The following is a 22,682-nucleotide window of genomic DNA, read 5'->3' on the forward strand; positions in this document are numbered from 1 at the left end:
AGTGTTATGTGTGAAGTGCACATGTATTTGTGAATTTCTGTATTTAACAGTGTAAAAAATTATAATTTTAAAATATGTGAAAAGATTTTAATAACATAATGATGACTATTGGTTTCATTAGTTATTTATGAAATGTATTTGCTCCTCAGAGAACAGCAATAATAAATGATTACATTTTGGCAAATTTTGTACCACACAAAATTTATAAATCAGTACTGTTCTTACCCTACAATAGAATTGTCATTCATAATGCTACTCACCCTTTTTGGTGAAGAATTCCCTGGAATACTTTCCAGAGAAAGCAATGTGTTTGGGAATATTTCCAAGAAGTTCTATGATGTGAGCCAGATGGTCTTCATCACGAGAGTAATCTTCTCCTGAATGTGGCTCAAATAGATAATCACCAGTAGCAAGCTCAAAAGCCTGCAACATGAATCAGAGACACTTAAATCGAACTTGTGTAAAATACACAGTTTACAGCAAAGATCTATATTTCAATCCAGTGGCGGCCAGTGACTTGGCATGTAGTGGGGATTGCATGTTTTCAATTACAGTCATTTACAGTATTGACTTCTCACTTTCACAAGAATCCACAGAAATTACTACTACAGTAAGTGGTAGCTGAGCTACGATGCCTTTTGAGTGGACAAATATTTTGGTATTTTTACAACTCAAAACTGAACCTAACTGAAGAAAGATCTATTCTCCTACCACAGCTGACACCAAATTTATCAAAACCGACAGAAAACAGAGGATTCTTGACATTACAACTGCACAACCGGTCATGTTTTCCAAACATACCAACATTAAAAAATTCTATTAATTAACAAGAAGCTGATGTTGGTCTTACAAGCATTTTAATCCCTATTTTATCTTCTAATGGCCTTGAAAAAATTATTGCAATTGCAAAACTAATTATCCAATTCATCTCTATCCACTCATAGTAACTTCTGGTATCATTGTACAATAAGGCAAGGCAAGAGGAACAGCGTTTAACAGTATTACAGCATGAAAACATTGCACAACCATGCTGTAATGTTGGCATAACAGTTGAAGTTTACAAAATGTGATCCTTGGCATGGTGCAGTAGTGTAAAACAGAGCAACAAAAATTAAGAGCATGGCCATGGGTAGAGTCATAGTGTGTACACACTACAATACTAAGTGCAAGAAAAGCCACACCTGAACTATTAGTAACGAACAAAATTTTGTTTACCATATCCTCCAAAAATAATCCCTTCATTATCTGCAGAATACTTGTGTATCCTTCTGTAGGTGCAGGAAGAAATCTTAGAGGTGTGACTCGATGTAATCATCGCTCAATTAACATACTGTACCAAATCGTCATCAATTTCAAACAATACGAGAACTGGTCGCCATTATTACGAACACATGGTCTACAGGTATGCACCACACAGCTGAAATAGAAGAAATCATAACAACACAAAATGTCACACAGAGATTCTGGTGGTAGATTAAGAAACTATGTAGTATCTACTACAGAGTGATGCCAACTGGAGCTGCCATCTGTCAGATATGTGCAAACTGTTACGACTTACATCGACAGCTGCAACATGAAGTGCGATGGCGCTCCTGGCACTTTTCGCTAGCCTACAGAGGAGCGTGATCGCGCTCCCCGGCACTCTAAGAGTTAAAGGGGCCTAACAGCTAGGTCACTGGCCTCTAATGCCACGAAATGAAGTGAAATGTAAGGACAATTAAAAATCCATAATCCTCCACTGACCAGAATTCAAAACGTAAGGACAAAGAATGAATGGATGGATGGATATGAAGTTAAAACAATCAGTGGATCCAACCTTCAATGCCCCACATTCCCAGAAAGTAGCATTAAACAATGGTATTACTGACCAAGGGACTGCTTCTAAAGCACAATACTGAATCGATAATGCTTGTAGTCTACACGGGTCCAAAATCCAGGTCATTGGCCCCTCATAACGGTACTTATCACTAGGAAAACAGAACCATGGTATTTGTCATGTTGCGGTACTAATCAAAATTGGCGTAGACTTGCAGTATTCCACACATTACGGTACTACTCACAGGTAATATAATACACACATGTAACACAGACCTATGGTGTTTTGCCCATTGTGTCGCTATTTACAGGCAACTCAAAACTATGGTGTTCTTCACATAAGTGGACTGACCACAGGGACTCGCACTATCCCGTGGTGTTCCTCACATAGTGGGTACTAATCATAGGCAAGAGAGAACCATGGTGTCGCTCACCCATGGCATCGCTCATATAGTGGTACGAATCACAGGTACTGTAAAATGCATCCTGAGCACACACTATCATTACTAATCACAAACTTATTGTGTAATCAGCATAGTGGTACTATGCGCAAGTAACAGCGACCCATGGTGTTCCCTGTGTGATGGTACTAATTACAAGTAGTATCATGGTTCTAATTTGATCATCCCTTAGTTGCCCCTTTTAGTTGCCTCTTACGACAGGCAGGGGATACTGTGGGTGTATTCTTCGTCTGTGTCCCCTACCGACAGAGGTCATGGTGAGAGAAACCCAGAACGCTGCTTGTCCACTGAGCTGATTGATAGTAACTACTGCACTATAAGGGTGTTTAGGAGAATTAAAGCAGTATACAAGAATGCCAACGATGTGTTTAATACAAGATAGCATTACATTCTGACATGTAATTGCTGAACATGTGACATAAATCTGAACAGGACCCAGACAATTGCAAAAAATGAATTTAAGGTAATAGTCTCATTGTGTGTTACATTAAAGAACATAACTCCTTTTGTAGAATGATAATTTTAAAAACTGAACTCCTTCGATGTATTGGCAGTCCTTTAAGGAGGCAAACTGTAGCATTTGTGTTGTTCACAACAGGACTGACTATAGTGTGGAATCTACGAAAGTGTGTATTGTCAGTGTGGAATTTAAGTGCAGTGAATTATGGATTTTTGTAGTTTACTGTATGTGTGTTACAGTGTTGCTGAAAAAAGTAGGTACTAGTGGGCTACTCTACATTACACATGTGTTTCAATGGATGCGTTCAATTAATCTGAAGATCCATTTCATTTCCTGATTAAAAATCCAAGTTTGTACCATTGTCTCTGAAAACAACTTACATATTTCCCATCAGTTTTTGTTTCCGTAAGACCAACAGCAAAATATGTATTGAATATGGAACTGGTGTGTATGTGAAAAGAAACATAACGTTTGTCCTGATGATGATGATGATGCTTGTTTAAAGGGGCCTAACATCGAAGTCATTGGCCCCTAATGGTACGAAATGAAATAACAAAAAATTCAAATTCATCCACTGACAAAATAAAATAAAAAATGTCATGAAGAATGAATGGATGGACATGAACCCTACAAAAAAACAAAAACAAACAAACAAACAAACAAACAAACACAGTGGATCAGACTCAAAAAGAAGGTAGTTAATTAGAGTATTACTGACCAAGGGACCATTTATAAAGCACAATGATGCTTGATGTCTGAAGGGGTGCTAAATTCACGTCTAAGGCCCCACAGAATGGTACGTGTCACGAGTAAAGTAGAACCATGGTATTTGTCATTTTGGGGTACTGATCAAAAGTAGCGAAGACTCACGGTGGTCCACACAAGATGGTACTATTCACAAGTATTGCAATTCGTACAGGGAATGCAGACCTATGGTGTTTCTCACACAATGGCGCCACTCATAGCAAACGCAAACTGGTAAGGGTCCTCACCCAGGTGTACTAGTCACGGGTGCCAGTATTCCCGTGGTGTTCCTCACATAGTGGGTACCAATCACAGGCAACGTTGACCCACGGTGCTGCTCATATAGCGGTACAACTCACAGGCTACACCCAGACCCGCGGTGTTGCTCACATGGGTACAACGCATGGGTACTGGAATCCACCAGGCCAGGCTTTTTACTGCAACTAATCACAAACCTATTTCGTACCAATTTAGTGATACTACTGGCAAGTACATGCAACCCATGGTGTTCCCCGCATGATGTTACGAATCAAGAGTAGGTTCATGGTTCTAATTCAATCATCCCTTGGTCGCCCCTTGTAGTCACCTCTTATGACAGGCAGGGGATACCACGGGTGTATTCTACATGTGCGTCCCCCACCCACAGGGGGTAGTGTGTTTGGTCCGCGAGAGGTATTTTATTTCCCTCAAGTCCGCCGGCAAGCCGGTTAGGACCCCCCTATCCGCCACCTGGGACGCGCCACGTGGGAGTATCACCTGTCCCCCTGCTACGACAGCGTAGTAGGTTCATGGAACGTTTGTCCTAAAAGTACTGAAGCTGTAAATGGTGATCTTCGAAGTAATGTTCATTTTTCCACTCATCACAGTAACAAAGTTATTATCAGGTTGCAAACGAATTCGTACTTCATAAATGTGCCAACTTAGTGCTCATATTTTGATAATTTATGTTCCCCTAACATTGTTTACTGTACAATTTCAATTCAAGTCAATTTCAGTGGTTTTCTGCATTTCTTACCCACATCACTAAATCAACTTTCGTATGTGAGAAGAGGTATGACACCTAATGCCCCTCGTTGGTAATACTGGAGCGTAAGATACAAAATTTCAGGTGTTGTTGAGCAGGGGAAGTTGTCTTCAGAAATCTTTATTTATAGTATTATGGTTTATTGAAATTTTTACCACAGTATTAAAGCATTTTGAAGACAAGTGAATAATATACTTGTAAGTCCTAGGCGACTTTGACCATAGCCATAGGACATTAGTTTAAGCACGGGGATGTGAGTATTGATTGCAGGAGGTACATTTGCATTGGCCCGACTAGCAGCCGAAGACATTATGGTTCAATAGGAAAAGTATCGTTTTTACACCTTTCTTGCACCTCATTGTATAGATTTGTTTCCTTAAACCTATAATAAGGTTTCTCCGACACGTTACAGCGTTGTTCATACAAAAATACACTTTTCTGACATGTATAACTAATGACCTTGAGTACAGAATTATGTTCCTTTCATATCCATAATTGTACTTTATCAGGTATAAAAGAAACATGTAATTCCTTACCAATTAGTCACAATTCATGCTCAGAGTAAACACACTATGAAGCACAGATGTGCAGTCTAACTCCCCATCATTCTTGTCACTTTCAGTCACTCTTTGTCGTTCCCTGCTCAATCAAATCTTGGTTAGTTATGCAGGGGTTATGTGCTAAGAGGGGGAATAGATTTTTTCCAGAAATTCCAATTTCCTCTGATTACCATTCTAGTAATACTCCATAATCAATTGTTCGTTTCACCCCGAAGCTGCGTCCAGTCAGCTCATTCCTATGCCTCTAAGTTGACTGAGGCTTCTTTTCCTGACCCAGTATTTGGTAGGAATTATCTTAAGATATAATTAATCTATATTCATGCAATTTACATGACCTAAAACAAATTTAAATGTAATTTAAACCTGTGCTCCATTGTAAAATGAATTCCTAAGAATGTGGGTATTAAATGTAGCTTCACATGCAGTGTAGCAAAAATAATAAACGTTTAATTTTAATTAAAAGAAGTATTTTATCTCTTCCAGTCTACAGTTGACTGGGAGTTTACTCATTTTCCACAAATGTCAATGGTGTATATGAATCCTGCCATAAAGTTTATGACAGATAAGGAGAAATTTGTCAAGCAATTAACTTTCTTCCATTGGTCTACATAATCATCCTCACATTCTCTGACCTACTGATGGCATTTTTGACAGTAAGCAGAGTTAATAATGACATTCAAGCCCACATATCACTGTCAGAGGTAGGAATACTTGGATGTTCTTCGTCTTCCTAAAAACTGTTTCCCGCACCCTGGTAAAGCCACTGCATATTTTGAGCAAACAAAATGATTCTGGTATTGTGCTCATCTTATCACTTCCTTTAATTGTTACTAAATGGAACTATTCACGAACAGTCTTAGTCAAAAGTGCAGTGACCAAATAATAGGAATAAACAACAATTTGATGGAGTGAGTTGGCTCCGCAGTATGGCTTTTGTGTCCCAAGGCTCGAATTCGGTTAAAGGTGGGATTGATCACCACTGCCAACAGCACTAAAAATGATTTTTCATTTTTTCCGTTTCCACAGCAGACAACTGTCAGAACTGTATCTTGGCTATGTTCATGACCAAGTCCAAGCCCTTTTGAATCTTACCAGCACCAAAATCTGTGTGTGTAAGTGTCATGGTAAACTAATAGAAAGGAATTAAGTATTATCTATGTCTTTCTTACTATCGGTAGCTGTCAAATTTTAGACCACTGGAGTAAACAATGCTGGTCTACCTTTGTGCATAATCTTAGTCCATACACAAGAAGATGTTTCACCGGGCCAGTTGGCCGTGCTGTTAGGGGCGTGCAGCTGTAAACTTGCATCCAGGAGATAGTGGGTTTGAGCCCCACTGTCGGCAACCCTGAAGATGGTTTTCCATGGCTTCCCATTTTCACACTAGGCAAATACTGGGGCTGTACCTTAATTAAGGCCATGGCCACTTCCTTCCCATTCCTAGACCTTTTCTATCCCATCGACGCCATAAGACCAATCTGTGTCAGTGCGAGATAAAGCCAATTCTAAAAAAAAAATTGTGTTTAATTAAATTAACCTGCCTTAACTTCAAGATCCTTATTGAACTCAGGAGAATGCCCAGGGTCAAATATCACTATGTATATCGGGGTAGTGACTTAAGTAAACGTAGTTTTATTCATTAGTTCGATGGTATGAATCAAAACCATGACTGAGTGACAGTGCTACCCGAAATAAACTATTTTGTTTGTACTGTGTGCTCGTTCGGAAAGAGAATTTAGAATGGGACAAAAGAGAGGTTGGTAAGGAAAGTAATAAAAATTTTCTTTAAAAAAATGAATTTTACATTACATTACATTACATTACAGCAGCTGTCAACTAGGTACAGCTAGAACTGACCACAATCTTTCTGAGGCGATGAATGGCAGCTTTGGAACACAATGAAAAAATCAAGCAAAATAGGAATATAATGAAGAAACTGATTTCAACTCTCTGTTTCATGGTGCGGCAAGACTTAGCTCTCCGAGGTCATGATGAATATGAGATGTCTTCAAACAAAGGCAGTTATTTAGAATTATTGGATTTCTTAACAGTGAAAGAACTGTATATGAAAGATCATTTATTAAAATTTTATGTCGTTACAAAAGGCCGAAGCACTGAAGGTATAGCCACTGGTTTGCTTGACATCCTCAAAACATGGAAGATCTCAAAAGAGAAATTAAAATCCCTAATTTACGATGGCTGCAGTCAGTGGCAGTGATTGGTGGTGGGGGGAGAAAAATAAATTTTTAATTCCATTTTAGCCTCTTAAAACTAGGAATTATTTTAAAAAACAATTTATACAAACCCTGTTGTCTGTAACATAATTCTTTCCTTTAAATTCCATTAATTAGTAAATTAGTGGAAATACACACAAAATGTCATTCGATGCAACTAACTGATCCAATTCCTACACAGCCACAGCAAGTAGAGGAGGCTTGTACAGCAGTATGTAGATGCGCAATTATTATCTTATGGCACAAAACCTTAGTTGCGTACAAGAGTAGTTGTTCCTTTGGTGAAAGTTTTATTGTATTGAATCAATATTTTTAAAAATAATAAAAAACGTATTATTACCACAGTAAAGTTTGTAAACCCTCAACACTTACCTCTCTGTCAAAATTTGCTCAGAAAGCACATCGAAACCTACTGTTTTGTAGTTTTCTTTTTAAAATTCTGTTTTCTACTGCCCCATTCCCCCACCCCACCCCAACTATATTCCCTGGACCCTGGTACTTTTTGTTGTCTATAAATTTTTGTGCTTCCTCACTTCTAATTCCCAAATGCCACTACTGCTCTTAAAACAACAATCACCACCACTGTATCCTTATATTGGGTAGTAACTTTGCAGAACTTGAAGATGGGAAATATTTAACAATACCAATGCTGCATCCAAAGCCTTGGATCTAAAAGGAGCATGTGAAGCTTTGCACGAATGCAAATTACTAAAATATATGCAATGATATTTGACCGAAATATATATTTTAAAATAATGTCAACCTGTTATGTCTTCACAACGTGAACAAATGTGAGCAAGAAAGTGGACAATGGAAAGTATCCTATATAGTGGGAAGGGCCAGCTGCCCTAGGCACTTGTTCTCAAGGCCACGCTTTGGCGGAATGTATAGGGTAATTCCTCGGCTTGGGGATCGGGTGTTTGTACTGTGTCCATCTTCCCTGCAACTCACACACCAACACAACACTATCCTCCACCACAATAACATGCAGTTTCTCACATGCAACAGATGCTACCCACCCTAGTTGTAGGGTCTGCCTTGCAAGGGCTGAATCAGGCTAGCAATAGCCACTCAAATTGAAAATATCAATTTGATTTGAGAGTGCCAGTAGATTTACTTACTGGCACATAAATTATATTCTTAGCTGGATAAATATTGATGATGATGACGATGATGATGATGATGATGCTTGTTGTTTAAAGGGGCCTAACATCGAGGCCATCGCCCCCTAATGGTACGAAATGAAATAACCAAAAGTTCAAATTAATCCACTGAACAAAATAAAATAAAAATGTCATGAAGAATGAATGGATGGATATGAACCCCACAAAAAAACAAAAAAACAAACAAAAACAGTGGATCAGACACAAAAAAAAAAGGTCGTGAATAATAGTATTACTGACCAAGGGACCATTTATAAAGCACAGTGATGCTTGATGTCTACAGGGGTGCAAAATCCACGACTAAGGGCCCCACAGAATGGCACATGTCACGAGTAAAGTAGAACCATGGTATTTGTCATGTTGGGGTACTAATCAAAAGTAGCGAAGACTCACGGTGTTCCACACAAGATGGTACTACTCACAAGTATTTTACTTAGTACAGGTAACACAAACCTATGGTGTTTCGCACACAATGGCACCACTCGTAGCCAACGCAAACCGGTAAGTTTCCTCACCTAGGTGTACTAGTCACGGGCGCCGGTATTCCTGTGGTGTTCCTCACATAGTGGGTACCAATCACAGGCAACGCTGACCCACGGTGCTGCTCATATAGCGGTACAACTCACAGGCTATGCCCAGACCCGCGGTGTTGCTCACATGGGTACGACGCACGGCTACTGGAAACCACCAGGCCAGGCTTTTTACTGCAACTAATCACAAACCTATTTCGTACAAATTTAGTGATACTACTCGCAAGTACATGCAACCCATGGTGTTCCCTGCATGATGGTACAAATCAAGAGTAGTTTCATGGCTCTAATTCAATCATCCATTGGTTGCCCCTTGTAGTCGCTTCGTACAACAGGCAGAGGATACCGTGGGTGTATTCTACATGTGCGTCCCCCACCCGCAGGGGGTAGTGTGTTTGGTCCACGAGAGGTATTTTATTTCCCTCAAGTCTGCCGGCAAGCCGGTTAGGACCCCCCTATCCGCCACCTGGGACGCGCCACGTTGGAGTAGCACCTCTCCCCCTGCTACGCCTGGATAAATATTAAGAGCTTCTTAAAAGTACTAGCAGTTGAAGACGCTGCAGGAAGAGAAATAGATAACAAAAATTAAATGAAGAAATTCTCTTCAGCTTTGGTTCTGAAAGGTGACCTTCGAGGTGAGCAAGGGATATAACTATAAACATATGTTTATAAAATAGATGACATTCTCTTTGTTGTCTGCCCCTCTGGTTTCTTACAAAACATATTTTAACAAATCTTTGTATTTAGTACCTACCAATACATATATGAGGGCTGTTTCTTTGTTAGTGGCTACACTGTGGAATGTACACTGAAAAGCAGAATAAGTATTTCTTGTGAACGCAAATGTTAAAAGAGTGGTTCCCAACCTACCTCACGGTTCATGGACTCATCCATCCAACACTTCATACATGCACTGTGCTGCAAAGAACAGCATCAACTGTGAGAGACTGGCAGAATGTTTAATATCCCAGATGTTCTCAAAAAGGAACAGCATAGCTAGATTAAAGTTGAATATGCATGTGGCCATACTGCACGACAATGCAACAAAGGTCTTCGTGAAGTGTACGGAGTTTCATTGTTGCTTACAGTACTGTGGCACAGTGGGTCAAACCCTTCAATGACAGACGACTGAGCGAGGCTGACACACCTTTGCCGGGTCATCCTGGTGTCAGTGAAGAGGATATGCATCCCCCATAATCTCCGGACTGAAGCCCTGCGATTTTGATTCGATATTGAAGATGATGCATTTGTTGGTGAGACCTAGTGTTTACAGTGCACCAATTCTTCTGGTATGAGCTAGTACAATTTTGTTACTTTCACTGATCTGTCTCATCCTTAGCTTGGACAATATGAAAGTGACTGAGCAATGCTAGTAATGCCATTCCTCATGTAGCCAGTCCCTGCTATGAATGGTGTGAAAATGTTGCTCATAGGGTCGGTTGGTGCATGCATTTCAATGGGCTTGGCAAACTGATATGTAATAGCAGCTTCTGGCTCAGTGAGGAAAGCAACGGGAAACTATCTCACTCCTTGTTTCCCTAGTACACCTCTTCAGTGATACCTAGGCCATCTATGACAGCTGACGGTGGAGCTGTTGAGGATCCAACCAGCCTTCGGGCTGAAGACTGAACATACATACATATACTGAAGATGATGGAACTGTTGCGTGGTGTGCTTGCACGTCAAGTGCCTATGCTTTCCAGTTAGAAGGTATGTCTGCTTAACTGGTTCAGAGGGAGGTATTTTGTGAAGTACAATAGAAGGAGTGTATTTTACTGTACCAAAATTTTGTGTGCATATGTGCCAAAACTACCGAGTTATAGCGGTTCCAATATAACTTTTTTTTATGCTCCTAACTTGTGGCGAATAGTGGCCTCCTACCTCGCTAGCGAATGGCACACACACTGACGGCATCTGCGCTGAGGGGATAATCTACTTTACAGTACACCTTGAACAGGGCACTGAACAAGCAGCAGCTGTCGATGATGAAAAGAAGGCAATATATGACCCAACAAACCGGTACTTCAAGGAGAAGTACAATGTAGGCAACATAGCAGCAGTACAACTTATTCCAGGCATCACTATGACAGTAATTATTAACAACGCTGTTACGACAAGACAGAGAACCTCCCTCATGTCTTTTGTCACTGCATCCACAATTAAACATGAAAATGTAATTTAATACCAGATACCACAGCATTCGTTCCATGATTGTTAAAGTATCAAGTCTAATTCAATCATAATTTTAAACCAAATTTATATACAACATAAGCCTCCTCCTCTTCTACTTCCTTGTGTTCCCCATTTCTCACTCCTTACACTTCCTCTTTCCCCACCATCATTGCTCCTTCTCTCTCCTGGTCCTTATCTTCCCTTCTTCCCCACCTCTCCCTCTACAGCAATACATGCACAGTCGTGTTACAGTACCTGCTTCAGTCAGTGCTGTGCTAAGCATTTAATAACAAGTTCCACTCCATCAATCCATGAGGTGAGTAAAAAGCCATACCATATCTTTTTCATTTTCTCCAGTCAGTATTTCTTGGGAGAATCTTTCTTTTCATTCCCTTGTTTTCTTTTTTACCTTTTCAATTCTCTTGTATACCAGATTACATGCTTTGCATATCTATATTGCCCATTTCTAAGGAGAGAACATTTAACTTTATATGTATACTAGCAAAATCCTGCGCTTCGCCAGAGTTTTAAATTGAAAGTTACTTTTCAAAATTTCACATTTTGGAGAGTCTACTGTTGACTGAACCTGTAAAATACACCCTCAGTTCATACGTCAAACGGTTTGGGGGAATAGTTATTAATTTTCTTACCTAACAGATATCTGAACCCTGTACAGAAGAATTGGAATGTTTTTAAACCGTATCTTATTTCATAACTAAGATGTAAAAGCGATCAACCTGTGAAATTTAGCTGTTGTACGTCAAACGTTAATGGAAAAATGCTTTTCAGGTGGTGAATCTTTTAAAAATTGTACTTAACATCTAGGACATAGAAGATTACCCTTCATATAAAATGTTAAGATCGTGCCTGAAATGGTTTCAGAAGAGGGGATATTGTGGTTTTTGAGTCAACCACCATCTAAATCCCTTAGGGGAGAAATACTTTAAAGTATATGATATTTTACATCTAGAACTTAAACGAAGAACCTTCTCGTAAAATTACAAATTTGCACATTAAACGGTTGTGGAGGGATGAATAATTTTGCTAGCAGAGATAACTCCATTTAACACCTTAAGGGTAGGATGATTCAAAATATTTCCTAATTCACACCTAGGATTTAAAATATACACCAATATTTGGAATTTTGTCATCGTAGTTGGTTTGCAAGAAATCAGCTTCATTTCCCGTATCAAATCCTATTTACAAAGAAACAATAACAGTAAAAATTTCCACCTATTTGATACTTACATTTGAATTAAGCAAATCAATCAATCATACACAGACATGTTTCATTCCATTTTGGAACATCTTCAGCTGTATTACACTGCTTAGGTGAAAACACTTAAGTATTTATGTTTTTAAGAACATCTCAAACAGGTACCTTGTTTTTCTTAAAATCTACATAAATTTAAAATTTGAAATAAATTAAAATCAATCTGGATGGTTGAATGGGGTGGTGAAATGGGAGGGAAATGGATCTCCTTATGGTTAGCCTTTTTCAAAGAATTTTTTATCTATTCATTTGAACAATGTTGTAAAAAATGTTTCCGGCACTTTTATCACCAATTTTTTTTTTCAAAACACCTTTTATTAGATGACAGGGAAAACCGGAGTATCCGGAGAAAAACCTGTCCCACCTCCGATTTGTCCAGCACGAATATCACACGGAGTGATCGGGATTTGAACCACGGAACCCAGCTGTGAGAGGCCGGCGCGCTGCCTGAGCAACGGAGGCTCCTTATAAGTACATTATGAACAGTAAAACCAATTGGTCTCAACTCCTTTTACACCCCACCGCCGTTAAGTTTATTTACCCCCCCCCCCAAAAAAATTAAAAGAAGGCGTGTTTCATTTTGTTTAAAGGAGATTCCAAACACCAATGTTCACGTCTATTACCTTCAGTTTTGAGATATAAGTATCCCCATAAAAATAATTCACTTTCTTTCACTTCCTTTCACACTCCCCCCCCCCCTCCCCCCATACTTGTTTCTTTAATAGTAAAGGATCCTCTAAATACCAATTATCACGACTCTAACTTCTTCGGTTTTTGATTTATGTGTCCTCATGAAAGGAATACAACTCCTTTTCACTCCCACCTCCCAAGATGGTTTCCCCCAAAACACGTTTTTCTTTGTTTTTAAAGGAGATCCAAATACCAATTTTCACGTCTATAACAACTTTACTTTTTATTAGATGTATGTATTCTCATACAATTAAGTCGATTAATTTTCAATTCTTTCACCCCCCCCCCCCCTCATTTGATTTTCCGAGAATACATCTTTCTTTACTTTTAAAGCAGATTCCAAATATCAAATGTCACGTCTGTCAACATCTTCAGTTTTTGAGATATCAGTAGCCTAATTAAAAGAATTCAACACCATTTTCAGTCATTTTTACCCACCCCCCTCCTCCCCAAGTGGTATTTCCGAAAACTAAAAATACACGTTTCTTTATTTTTAATAGAGATAAAAAGTACCATTTTTCACTTGTGTAACATGTTAAGTTTTTTGAGATACACTGTAGAAATTCTCATTTTAAAATTTCACCCCTTTTAGTTCCCCTTAAGTGGAGTTTCCAAAAACAAATCACCTATGTTTCTTTACATTTACAGGAGATTCCAAATACCCACTTTTTATGTCTGTAACATTTTACCTTTCTCAGATCTTCTGTAGATATAGTCTTTCAAAAAATTCACCCTAATTGGTCACTCCTGTTTAACCGCCATTAATTGGATTTTCCAAAAACAAAAATATACGTGTTTCTTTATTGTTAAAGAAGATCCCATATACAAATTTTCAGTTCTGTAATATCTTCAGTTTCTGAGATATATGTATCCTCATTAAAGGCATTCAACCCATGATTCACCCTTTTACACCCCTCCTATTGGGATTTACAGAAAACAAAAAAATACGTGTTCCTTTAGTTTTAAATGAGATTCTAAATACCAATTTTTACCTCTGTAAACTTTCAAAGTTTTGAGATATAGATGCACTCATTTTAAAAATTCACCCCCCTTTTCACCCCCCATTATTTGGATTTTCCAAAAAAGTAAAAATACCTGTTTCTTTATTTTTAAAGTAGATCCCAAATACCAATTTTCAGGTCTGTAATATGTTCAGGTTCTGAAATATAAGTAGCCTCCTTAAAGCCATTCAACCCCTTTTTCACCCTTTTCCACCCTTCCTATTGGGATTTTCCAAAAACAAAAAAATATGTGTTTCTTTATTTTTAAAGGAGATTCTAAATACCAATTTGTACATCTATAAACTTTAAAAGTTTTGAGATATAGATACACTCATTTTAAAAAGTCACCCCCTTTTCACCCCCACCCCCATTAATTGGATTTTCCAAAAACAAAAAAATACGGGTTTCTTTATTTTTAAAGGAGATCCCAAACACCAATTTTTAGGTCTGTAATATCTTCAGTTTCTGAGATATAAGTTTCTTCATTAAAGGCATTCAACCCATTTTTCACCCCTTTTCACCCCACCTATTGGGATTTTCCGAAAACAAAAGAATATGTGTTTCTTTATCTTTAATGAAGATTCTAAATACAAATTTTTACATCTGTAAACTTTCAAAGTTTTGAGATATAGATGCACTCATTTTAAAAATTCACCCCCGCTTTTCACCCTTTCATTAACTGGATTTTCCGAAAACAAAAATTACGTGTTTCTTTATTATTAAAAGAGATCAAAAGTACTAATTTTCAGGTCTGTAATATCTTCAGTTTCTGAGATATAAGTACCGGTATCCTGATTAAAGTCATTCAACCCATTTTTCACCCTTTTTCACCCCTCCTATTGGAATTTTCTGAAAACAAAAAAATGTGTTTCCTTATTTTTAAAGATTATAAATACCAATCTTTAAATCTGTAATCTTTAAAATTTAACCCCCCTCTTCACCCCCTTAGCGAAGGAATATCCAAAAATCCTACATCTTAATATGAATATATCCCCAAAATTTCATTTGTTTATGTCCAGTAGTTTTGGCTCGGCGATGATGAATCAGTCAGTCAGTCAGTCAGTCAGTCAGTCAGTCAGTCAGTCATGGCGTCTACTGTAACGTACGCGTAGGAGCGCTCTGTCTATATCTCGCAGAAGCCGCATAACTGGTAGCATATTTGTCCTGCAAGTGTGTACTAAGCGATCTTGTAAAGTGTGGTTCGAGTTGGACATAAATAACAACAGATATGTCCGTCCAGAAAGTTAATAAGCGGATTAATGCTTTTGAAGCAACGATGAAGGACTTTGGGACGCGCCTTCAGTTGTTAACCAGCTCTGCCAACCCCAGGGAAGAGTCCCTAGACTCGCTGAGTCAGGATTTTCAAGACTTCCGAGGCGCCATCTCCTCCGAACTTGCCGTGCTGAAAGAAGAGCTGTGCAAGTTAGCACGGCAGCTCGACCATCAAGAAGCACTCATTGATGAAGGAGAACAGTACAGCCGTAGAAACTGCCTCCTAATCCATGGAGTCTCCGAGGAACCGCGGGAGGACATTTACGGAAAAGTGAGGGAAACCTTCCGAACGAAGTTGAACGTGGACTTCACGATGGAGAGCTTCGACCGGTGCCACAGGATTGGGCAGCCTCAGCGCTCAGCAGCTGACGTGGTATCTACAGGCAGGCGCCCAATAATAGTTAAATTTACCCATTACCACGAACGTGACCGAGTGTGGAAGGCGAAGCGGCTCCTGAAGGGCACAAAGGTACTCATCACAGAGTCCCTCACCAAAACCCAAAAGTGCATATTAAACCTGGCTAGGGATCACTTCGGGCCATCCCGTGTATGGACCCAAGATGGACGCATCGTAATTCACCTGCCTAATGGGACGAAAAGATCCATCACCACTGTCACGGAACTGGATAACATAAAAAATCTGCGAGATAACTGTGACAATTAAAATGGAACAGCACAGCTCGATAGTGCATCTGCTTGTTATTCATAAGTGTTTTTGTAAGTGTATTATGTGTGTGTCTGTGTGTGTGTTAGTGGTAGTCAGTGTAAACATTTATCAGGATGTCGAGGTAAGTTGCATGCTATTTCTGTTCTACTATTTCGTTAACATTCCGTTATTCAGCTGATCCAGAGCTCTGTACCTGACACTGACCTTGGCAACATTCCCCCTCTCACCCCGTTACCTCTCACCACCGGCTTGCTCCTCAAACAGGCATTATCTCCCTCCACCAACTGTTTACAGTGTTGCCATGTCAACGCACTCTCCTTGGTAGCGCACTTCGACGAAATTCAAGCCATAATGAGGGAAAATAATATCCATATTTTTGCTATTAGCGAAAGCTGGCTTACTCCGAGCATACCCTCTGGTATGGTACAACTTGACCGGTATTCTCTCTTACGTCATGATAGATCCGATGGCAGAAGAGGTGGTGGGGTGGCCTTGTACTGCAGAAACGATTTAAAAAGCCGGGTGATATGTGTATCATCTAACAATGCACAGCTAGGGCCAGAATTCATGTTTGTTGAAGTCATTATTAACCGACAGAAACTCCTTATAGTTGTTGTATACAAGCCGCCCAAAATAACAAATATGACTGAATTCGAATTTTGCTTACTTGACCTACTGCCTAGCTACGAGCATATTATTGCCGTAGGTGACTTCAACATTAACCTGCTTACTAAAACGCACGAAACTAAACAATTTATTGACATGTTTCCTTCCTGTGATATGACCATCCTCCGTTTAGAGCCCACTAATCATACTTACACAGAAAACTACGAAACACACACGCTTATTGACCACATTGTGACAAATAACCCAAACAAAGTCATAACTCACGGCCAGATTCCAGTCCCAGCCATCTCCACTCATGACCTTATCTACCTATCCTACTCCCTCCGAATGCCAAAATATAAACCTAAGTATGTTATTTCCAGAAACACAAAAGACATGGATATGGACGAGTTAAGACATGACGCTTATAATCTACCCTGGAATGACATACTCCTATTGGACGATATAGACGCGAAAGTAGACAAGTTCAACTCCCTTGTAATCACTCTGTACGATAAACACGCCCCTAAGCGACAGATAAAAGTTACACGCCCATCTTGTCCCTGGCTAAATAGTGAAATTAAAAACATGATGGCCCACCGCGATTCACTTTACCGACGCTTTAAACGAACTCGTGACCAAAGTGACTTCGAAAATTATCGGGTCCTTAGAAATAGAGTTAAACAGTTCGTTAGAAACCGTAAATTTACATATTTGAAAAACATGACTGCAAACATGAATTCTGGCAGTGCTTGGAACGCGCTTCGTTCCTTAGGCATAGGGAAACCTCGACAACAACCCCATGTGCCAGACATACCACTCGATAAGTTAAATCAGTTTTTTACTGAAGAAAGAACACCACCTAATGTACTAAATTCCCCAAACTCAGTACCCAACCCCGTTATGAACCCTTTACCTGACAAACAACATTTCACATTCCACCCTGTTACTGCTAATAAAGTTAAAAAAGTATTATATTCTATCAAATCAAAAGCCAGAGGAGTGGATGATATCCCTATAACTTTCTTACACAACATTATTGGTGCTGTTTTACCAATTATTACCCACATTTTCAACTACTGCCTTAAAAACGGAACCTTTCCTTCACTATGGAAACTAGCTAATGTTATCCCTGTGCCTAAGAAACCTGACCCCTCCCTACCATCCGACTACAGACTAATTTCTATCTTACCAGCGATTTCCAAAGCACTCGAGCGTCTGGTTCACGAGCAGGTGTTGGAATACTTAAATAACCATTCTCTCCTAGACCCATTGCAATCTGGCTTCAAGAAGGGACACAGCACAGCAACTGCCCTGCTCAAAGTGACTGATGACATACGGCACGCAATGGACCAAAGACAAGTGACAATACTTACTCTCCTCGATTTCAGTAGCGCATTTGACACTATAAACATCCAGACGCTATTAAACAAGATGCAATCTTACTACTTCGATCAACGAACTATTAATTTCTTTTCATCGTACCTCAAAAATCGCGCGCAACGAATTATAACCCTTGATCAAACCTCTCACTGGCGAACCAGGAAGGAAGGCACACCGCAGGGTAGTGTTTTAGGCCCATTGCTCTTTATTTTGTATATAAACGACATTTCCTCTAATTTAAAGAATTGTAGCTACCATCTTTTTGCGGACGACTTACAAATTTACTGTCACTGTAAGACCTCTGATTTGCCGAATGCCATAGCAGGCATCAATGCTGACCTTCAGCGACTTAACGCTTACTCCTTGAAAAATTCCCTCCTCCTTAATCCCTCCAAGACGCAAGCGATCATTATTGGCTCTCAAAAATTGTTGGCCACACTAAGATACGAAACTATTCCTTCAGTTATACTGAATGGTAGAGTTATCCCATTCAGCCAAACTGTGAGAAATCTAGGAGTGACAATGAACGAAACTTTAAATTGGTCTGAATATATTAAGAATGTGTGTAAAAAAATATTTTCGATACTTCATTCGGTTAAAAGAAACAGCGATATTTTACCTTGTATTGTGAGAGTCAAACTCATACAAACGCTAGTGCTTCCCGTCCTCGACTACTGTGACGTCATTCTGGTAGACGCAACAAAAGAGCAGACTTCAAAACTTCAGCGAGCGCTTAATTGTTGCCTTAGATTTATATACAGTCTGAGTTATGACACACATGTTACCCCATACTATCACACTATTTCATGGCTAAAACCTGACAAACGACAGATGTATCACACACTGATACAGATATACAGACTGCTCTCTGAAGACAGACCACTATACATTTCATCCCAGCTTAAGTATTTGTCCTCCTTTCACTGCAGTAATACCCGCTCTGGTTCCTCCCTTTCTATTCCTGTTCACCGCTCCTCCATGTACAACAACTCCTTTGTTGTGGCGGGATCTAGACTTTGGAATTCCCTGCCTGTCAGCGTCAGAAATTCCACTTCATTACTTAAATTTAAGACTGCTTGCCGAGACTACCTGCTGAATGCAGCTGACTAACTTGTATGACTGGAAGAATGAATGATCGTATGAATGTGAGTTAGAAAAGTGTAAGGTATTTTTGTGTAGGTTATCATTTATTATATAATATGTACTCAAACTCTGCTCTCATGATGTGTACAGTGGTTAAGTGTAAGAGAGGGCCAAGAGCCCTAACTTCGCCACCTACAAAGGCATGATAAATAAATAAATAAATAAATAAATATAGTTGATCTCAGCCAACAGCCAGGAAACATAATAATAGCACAGCACTATGAATTTATACTGAAGTATTGTGATAGTATATATATCACACCCTCGCACTGTATGTAGAAATTAGAGATATCATTGTCAGTATTCGATTTATTATTATTATTATTATTATTATTATTATTATTATTATTATTATTATTATTATTCAGTATTTCATTTGTATATTTTGTCATTTATATTTGTAAGCTGGGAGATATCCACATATGTAGGTATGAGTAATTTGTTTTGAACAAGGAGTGGGAAAACATTGCTATCTTGGACTCTGGTAATTCGTATGACTCATCCAGATATCCCAGTGTCTGATGAGATGTGTTTGTTGATGTTGTTGTACTAGGAAAGTTTGATGACTCATGTAATATACCCCAGAGTTTGCTATTGTCTTCAGAGCAAGAAGTAGTTCAGGGCATGGTCTTGACATAAGCATCACTCATGATTGGCTGGCAAGGACCAATCCAGACGTATTATCTGAGAGGAAGGGGAATGCTGGTGTCTATAAAGGTTGATCAAATGGCAGGAACCAGAGAATCACTACGGAAGAGAACCACAACTGACACACTGTACGGGAAGGAAATGGTGCTGATACACAGTACTGGAGTGACACGGTACTGGAGTGACACGGCTGCAATGGACTGGACTTCAAATGTTCGTGGAGCGTAGTCTTGTTATGATCGTAGAAAGTGGCCGATTGTGGAGTGCTTGCGCATTAAGTATTGTAGCACTTGTGGCGCCTGGCATTATATGTTGGTGAAAGCTATCTCAGACTTTCCATAATTTATGTTCAGGGTCGACAAGCGTATGTTACTTAAATGTATATATCTTTACAACAAGTGTTAAAATCTGTGAACACAGTATTACGAGGTACAGTATCTGTGTGATGTTAGAAGTGCTGATTATGAGAATTGGCAAGTAGTATTGATACAGAGACAGTGAAGGGTATTTATCTACATGTATGTACATTGTTCATCGGACTATCTACAAATGGTAGTTTAGTTCTCGCTTTCGTTTTCCAACTGTTTTTCATTGTTGTTGTTGTAAATATGGAGTCTTCCAGCAATATTTTATGTGTGTATTATATGTTTAATTTTGTGTGTTGATGAGGTGCTCATGCACAGATTTTGTTAAGAATATAGTTAGCTATTTTAGAATCAGTGGAGTTATTGATGAACCTAGGTGCAGTTCCTACCTATTTAGTCGTTTTCAGGAGATTAGGTAATGCCTGCAGCAGATGTACCAGTACGCAGCATTATGTACACGCCCTGGGATTTAAAGTTTATCATGCTCTATCAAAATTCGAGGGATCCATTCTGGTGAACTCTGGCGCCCATACTACGGACATTTCGATACATTATTTTGAGTAATGTTATTTATTTACATATTTTTATTTATATATTATTCATGATTTTACTTATCAGTATTCATCAAAAGGTTACAGTATATTTGAATTTCTCAATGAATATTTTAACTGTTTGTTAAGTGACTTTCAACAATAATTTTAATAGTTATTTTTCTGACATCATCATGTTTGTACAACATTTCTTTTAAATTCAACTTTTAAAGCTGTCAACTTTAAGTAGGACCAAATATTTTCAACATGTATATCACACAAGTTATGTATGATGTTTTACTTTTTTATGTTATATCTTAACCAATTATGAAGATATGGTGGGTGGTAATGGCTTAAAAGACCTGAAATATGTACCTGTATCCATGTAAAATAATCTAAAGAGATTATTAAATTTATATAGAACATAAAAATTGAAACTAAGAAAGATCAAATTAACTTAAATTGCTTGGGATTCACTGCAGATGACTTAGCATTACTAGCTAACATTCAAGAAGCTAGAAATCAAATAAGTCTACAAACGATAGCACAAAAACAGGACTCCATATATCATTCAAAAAGACTGAGATAATCGTAGCAGATTCATTAGTAATCAATCACATAACAGTAAATAACAGGAAAGTATTTACACTTTACTTTACGTCACACAGACATGAGATAGGTCTCATGGTGACAATGAGATAGGAAACGGATAGGAAAGGGCTAGGAGCGGTAAAGAAGCAACCATGGCCTTAATTAAAAAGTACAGCCCCAGCATTTGCCTGGTGTGAAAATGGGATGTCACAGACAACTATCTTCGGGGCTGCAGACAGCGAGGTTCGCACCCACTATCTCCCGAATGCAATTTGACAGCTACGTGACCCAAACCACGCGCCCACTCTCCGTAAAACAGGAAAGTAAAAATAGTGAAACAATTTAAATAGCTGAGAGAAATTATAACATAAAACTTGGACGAGAAACATGCATGGCAGGAAAGAACTAATAAAATTATAAAAGCTCAAAAATGAACATGTAGTACATGCAATAAAATATGTGTCTATCAAAACAAAATTAAAACATTACAAGACGGTGGTTCAACCAGAGGCAACATACAGAAGTATAACTCCTTTTGATGTCACTCAGAGAAACAGAATCGACAAAATCCTGAAAGGAGAGAGAAGAATAGGTAGACCATGGAAAAAGATGGACAATGATGAATAGTGCAAAATGAAGTTTTGTACAGAGAAATGATGTCCATCACAGATGCTATACAGAAGAAGAGGATCTCTTTTTTGAGTCACATTATGACACCAGAAACCAAATTAAAAAAAAAAAAAAAAAAAAAAAAAAAAAAAAAAAAATTGTAGGGAAACTCTGGAATCGGAAGCAACATGTAGGATGGATTAAGGAAAATGAAATGGCGTATGGCTTTTAGTGCCGGGAGTGTCCGAGGACAGGATTAAGGAAATGAGGGAGGATATGGGATAACTCTGGACAAAATGCAAAACAGCACAGAAAATTTAAAAAATCTGAAAAACACAAAAATAAGATTTAAACCAACAATATACAAACAACACACAATGAAAAGTGAATTTATAGATGATGAACAAGAGGAAAGATCAGAACAAATGACAAGCTACAGGGCAATTCGTAAAGAAAACTTATTGAAGATGATGACCAGAAAATGATTGATTGAAGTGGTTCAATTAGGCCGTAAAAGCAGAAGAAACAAGTATTGGATAGGTGGACAAATAGATACTTCTTCTGATCAAGTCTATATGGTCTGACACTGAAGTTGGCCGGTTCTAGTTCCATTGGCTGAAATAATTTTCACCATTATAATGTTGACCAGCAGGGTAGGAAAGGTGGTGGTATATAATTTATAATCACTAGATTATATATGACAATGTTGTTGGTGATTCATCCATCAGATGGAGATGTTAA

General features: G+C 38.7%; 1 protein-coding gene across 2 annotated transcripts in view; it reads right to left on the bottom strand.

The window, feature by feature from the left end:
• The window catches only part of LOC136864389 (SRSF protein kinase 3), a 541,887-nt gene that overhangs the window by 14,320 nt on the left and 504,885 nt on the right, over nt 1-22,682 (bottom strand). For both annotated transcript variants that reach the window (XM_067141325.2, XM_067141324.2), the window contains exon 11: nt 261-423. In XM_067141325.2, the coding sequence (XP_066997426.2) occupies nt 261-423 (163 nt within the window). The remainder of the gene's footprint in view (nt 1-260; nt 424-22,682) is intronic.

Source organism: Anabrus simplex, chromosome 2 (genome assembly GCF_040414725.1).
Source record: "Anabrus simplex isolate iqAnaSimp1 chromosome 2, ASM4041472v1, whole genome shotgun sequence".
NCBI classification, from domain to species: Eukaryota; Metazoa; Arthropoda; class Insecta; order Orthoptera; family Tettigoniidae; genus Anabrus; species Anabrus simplex.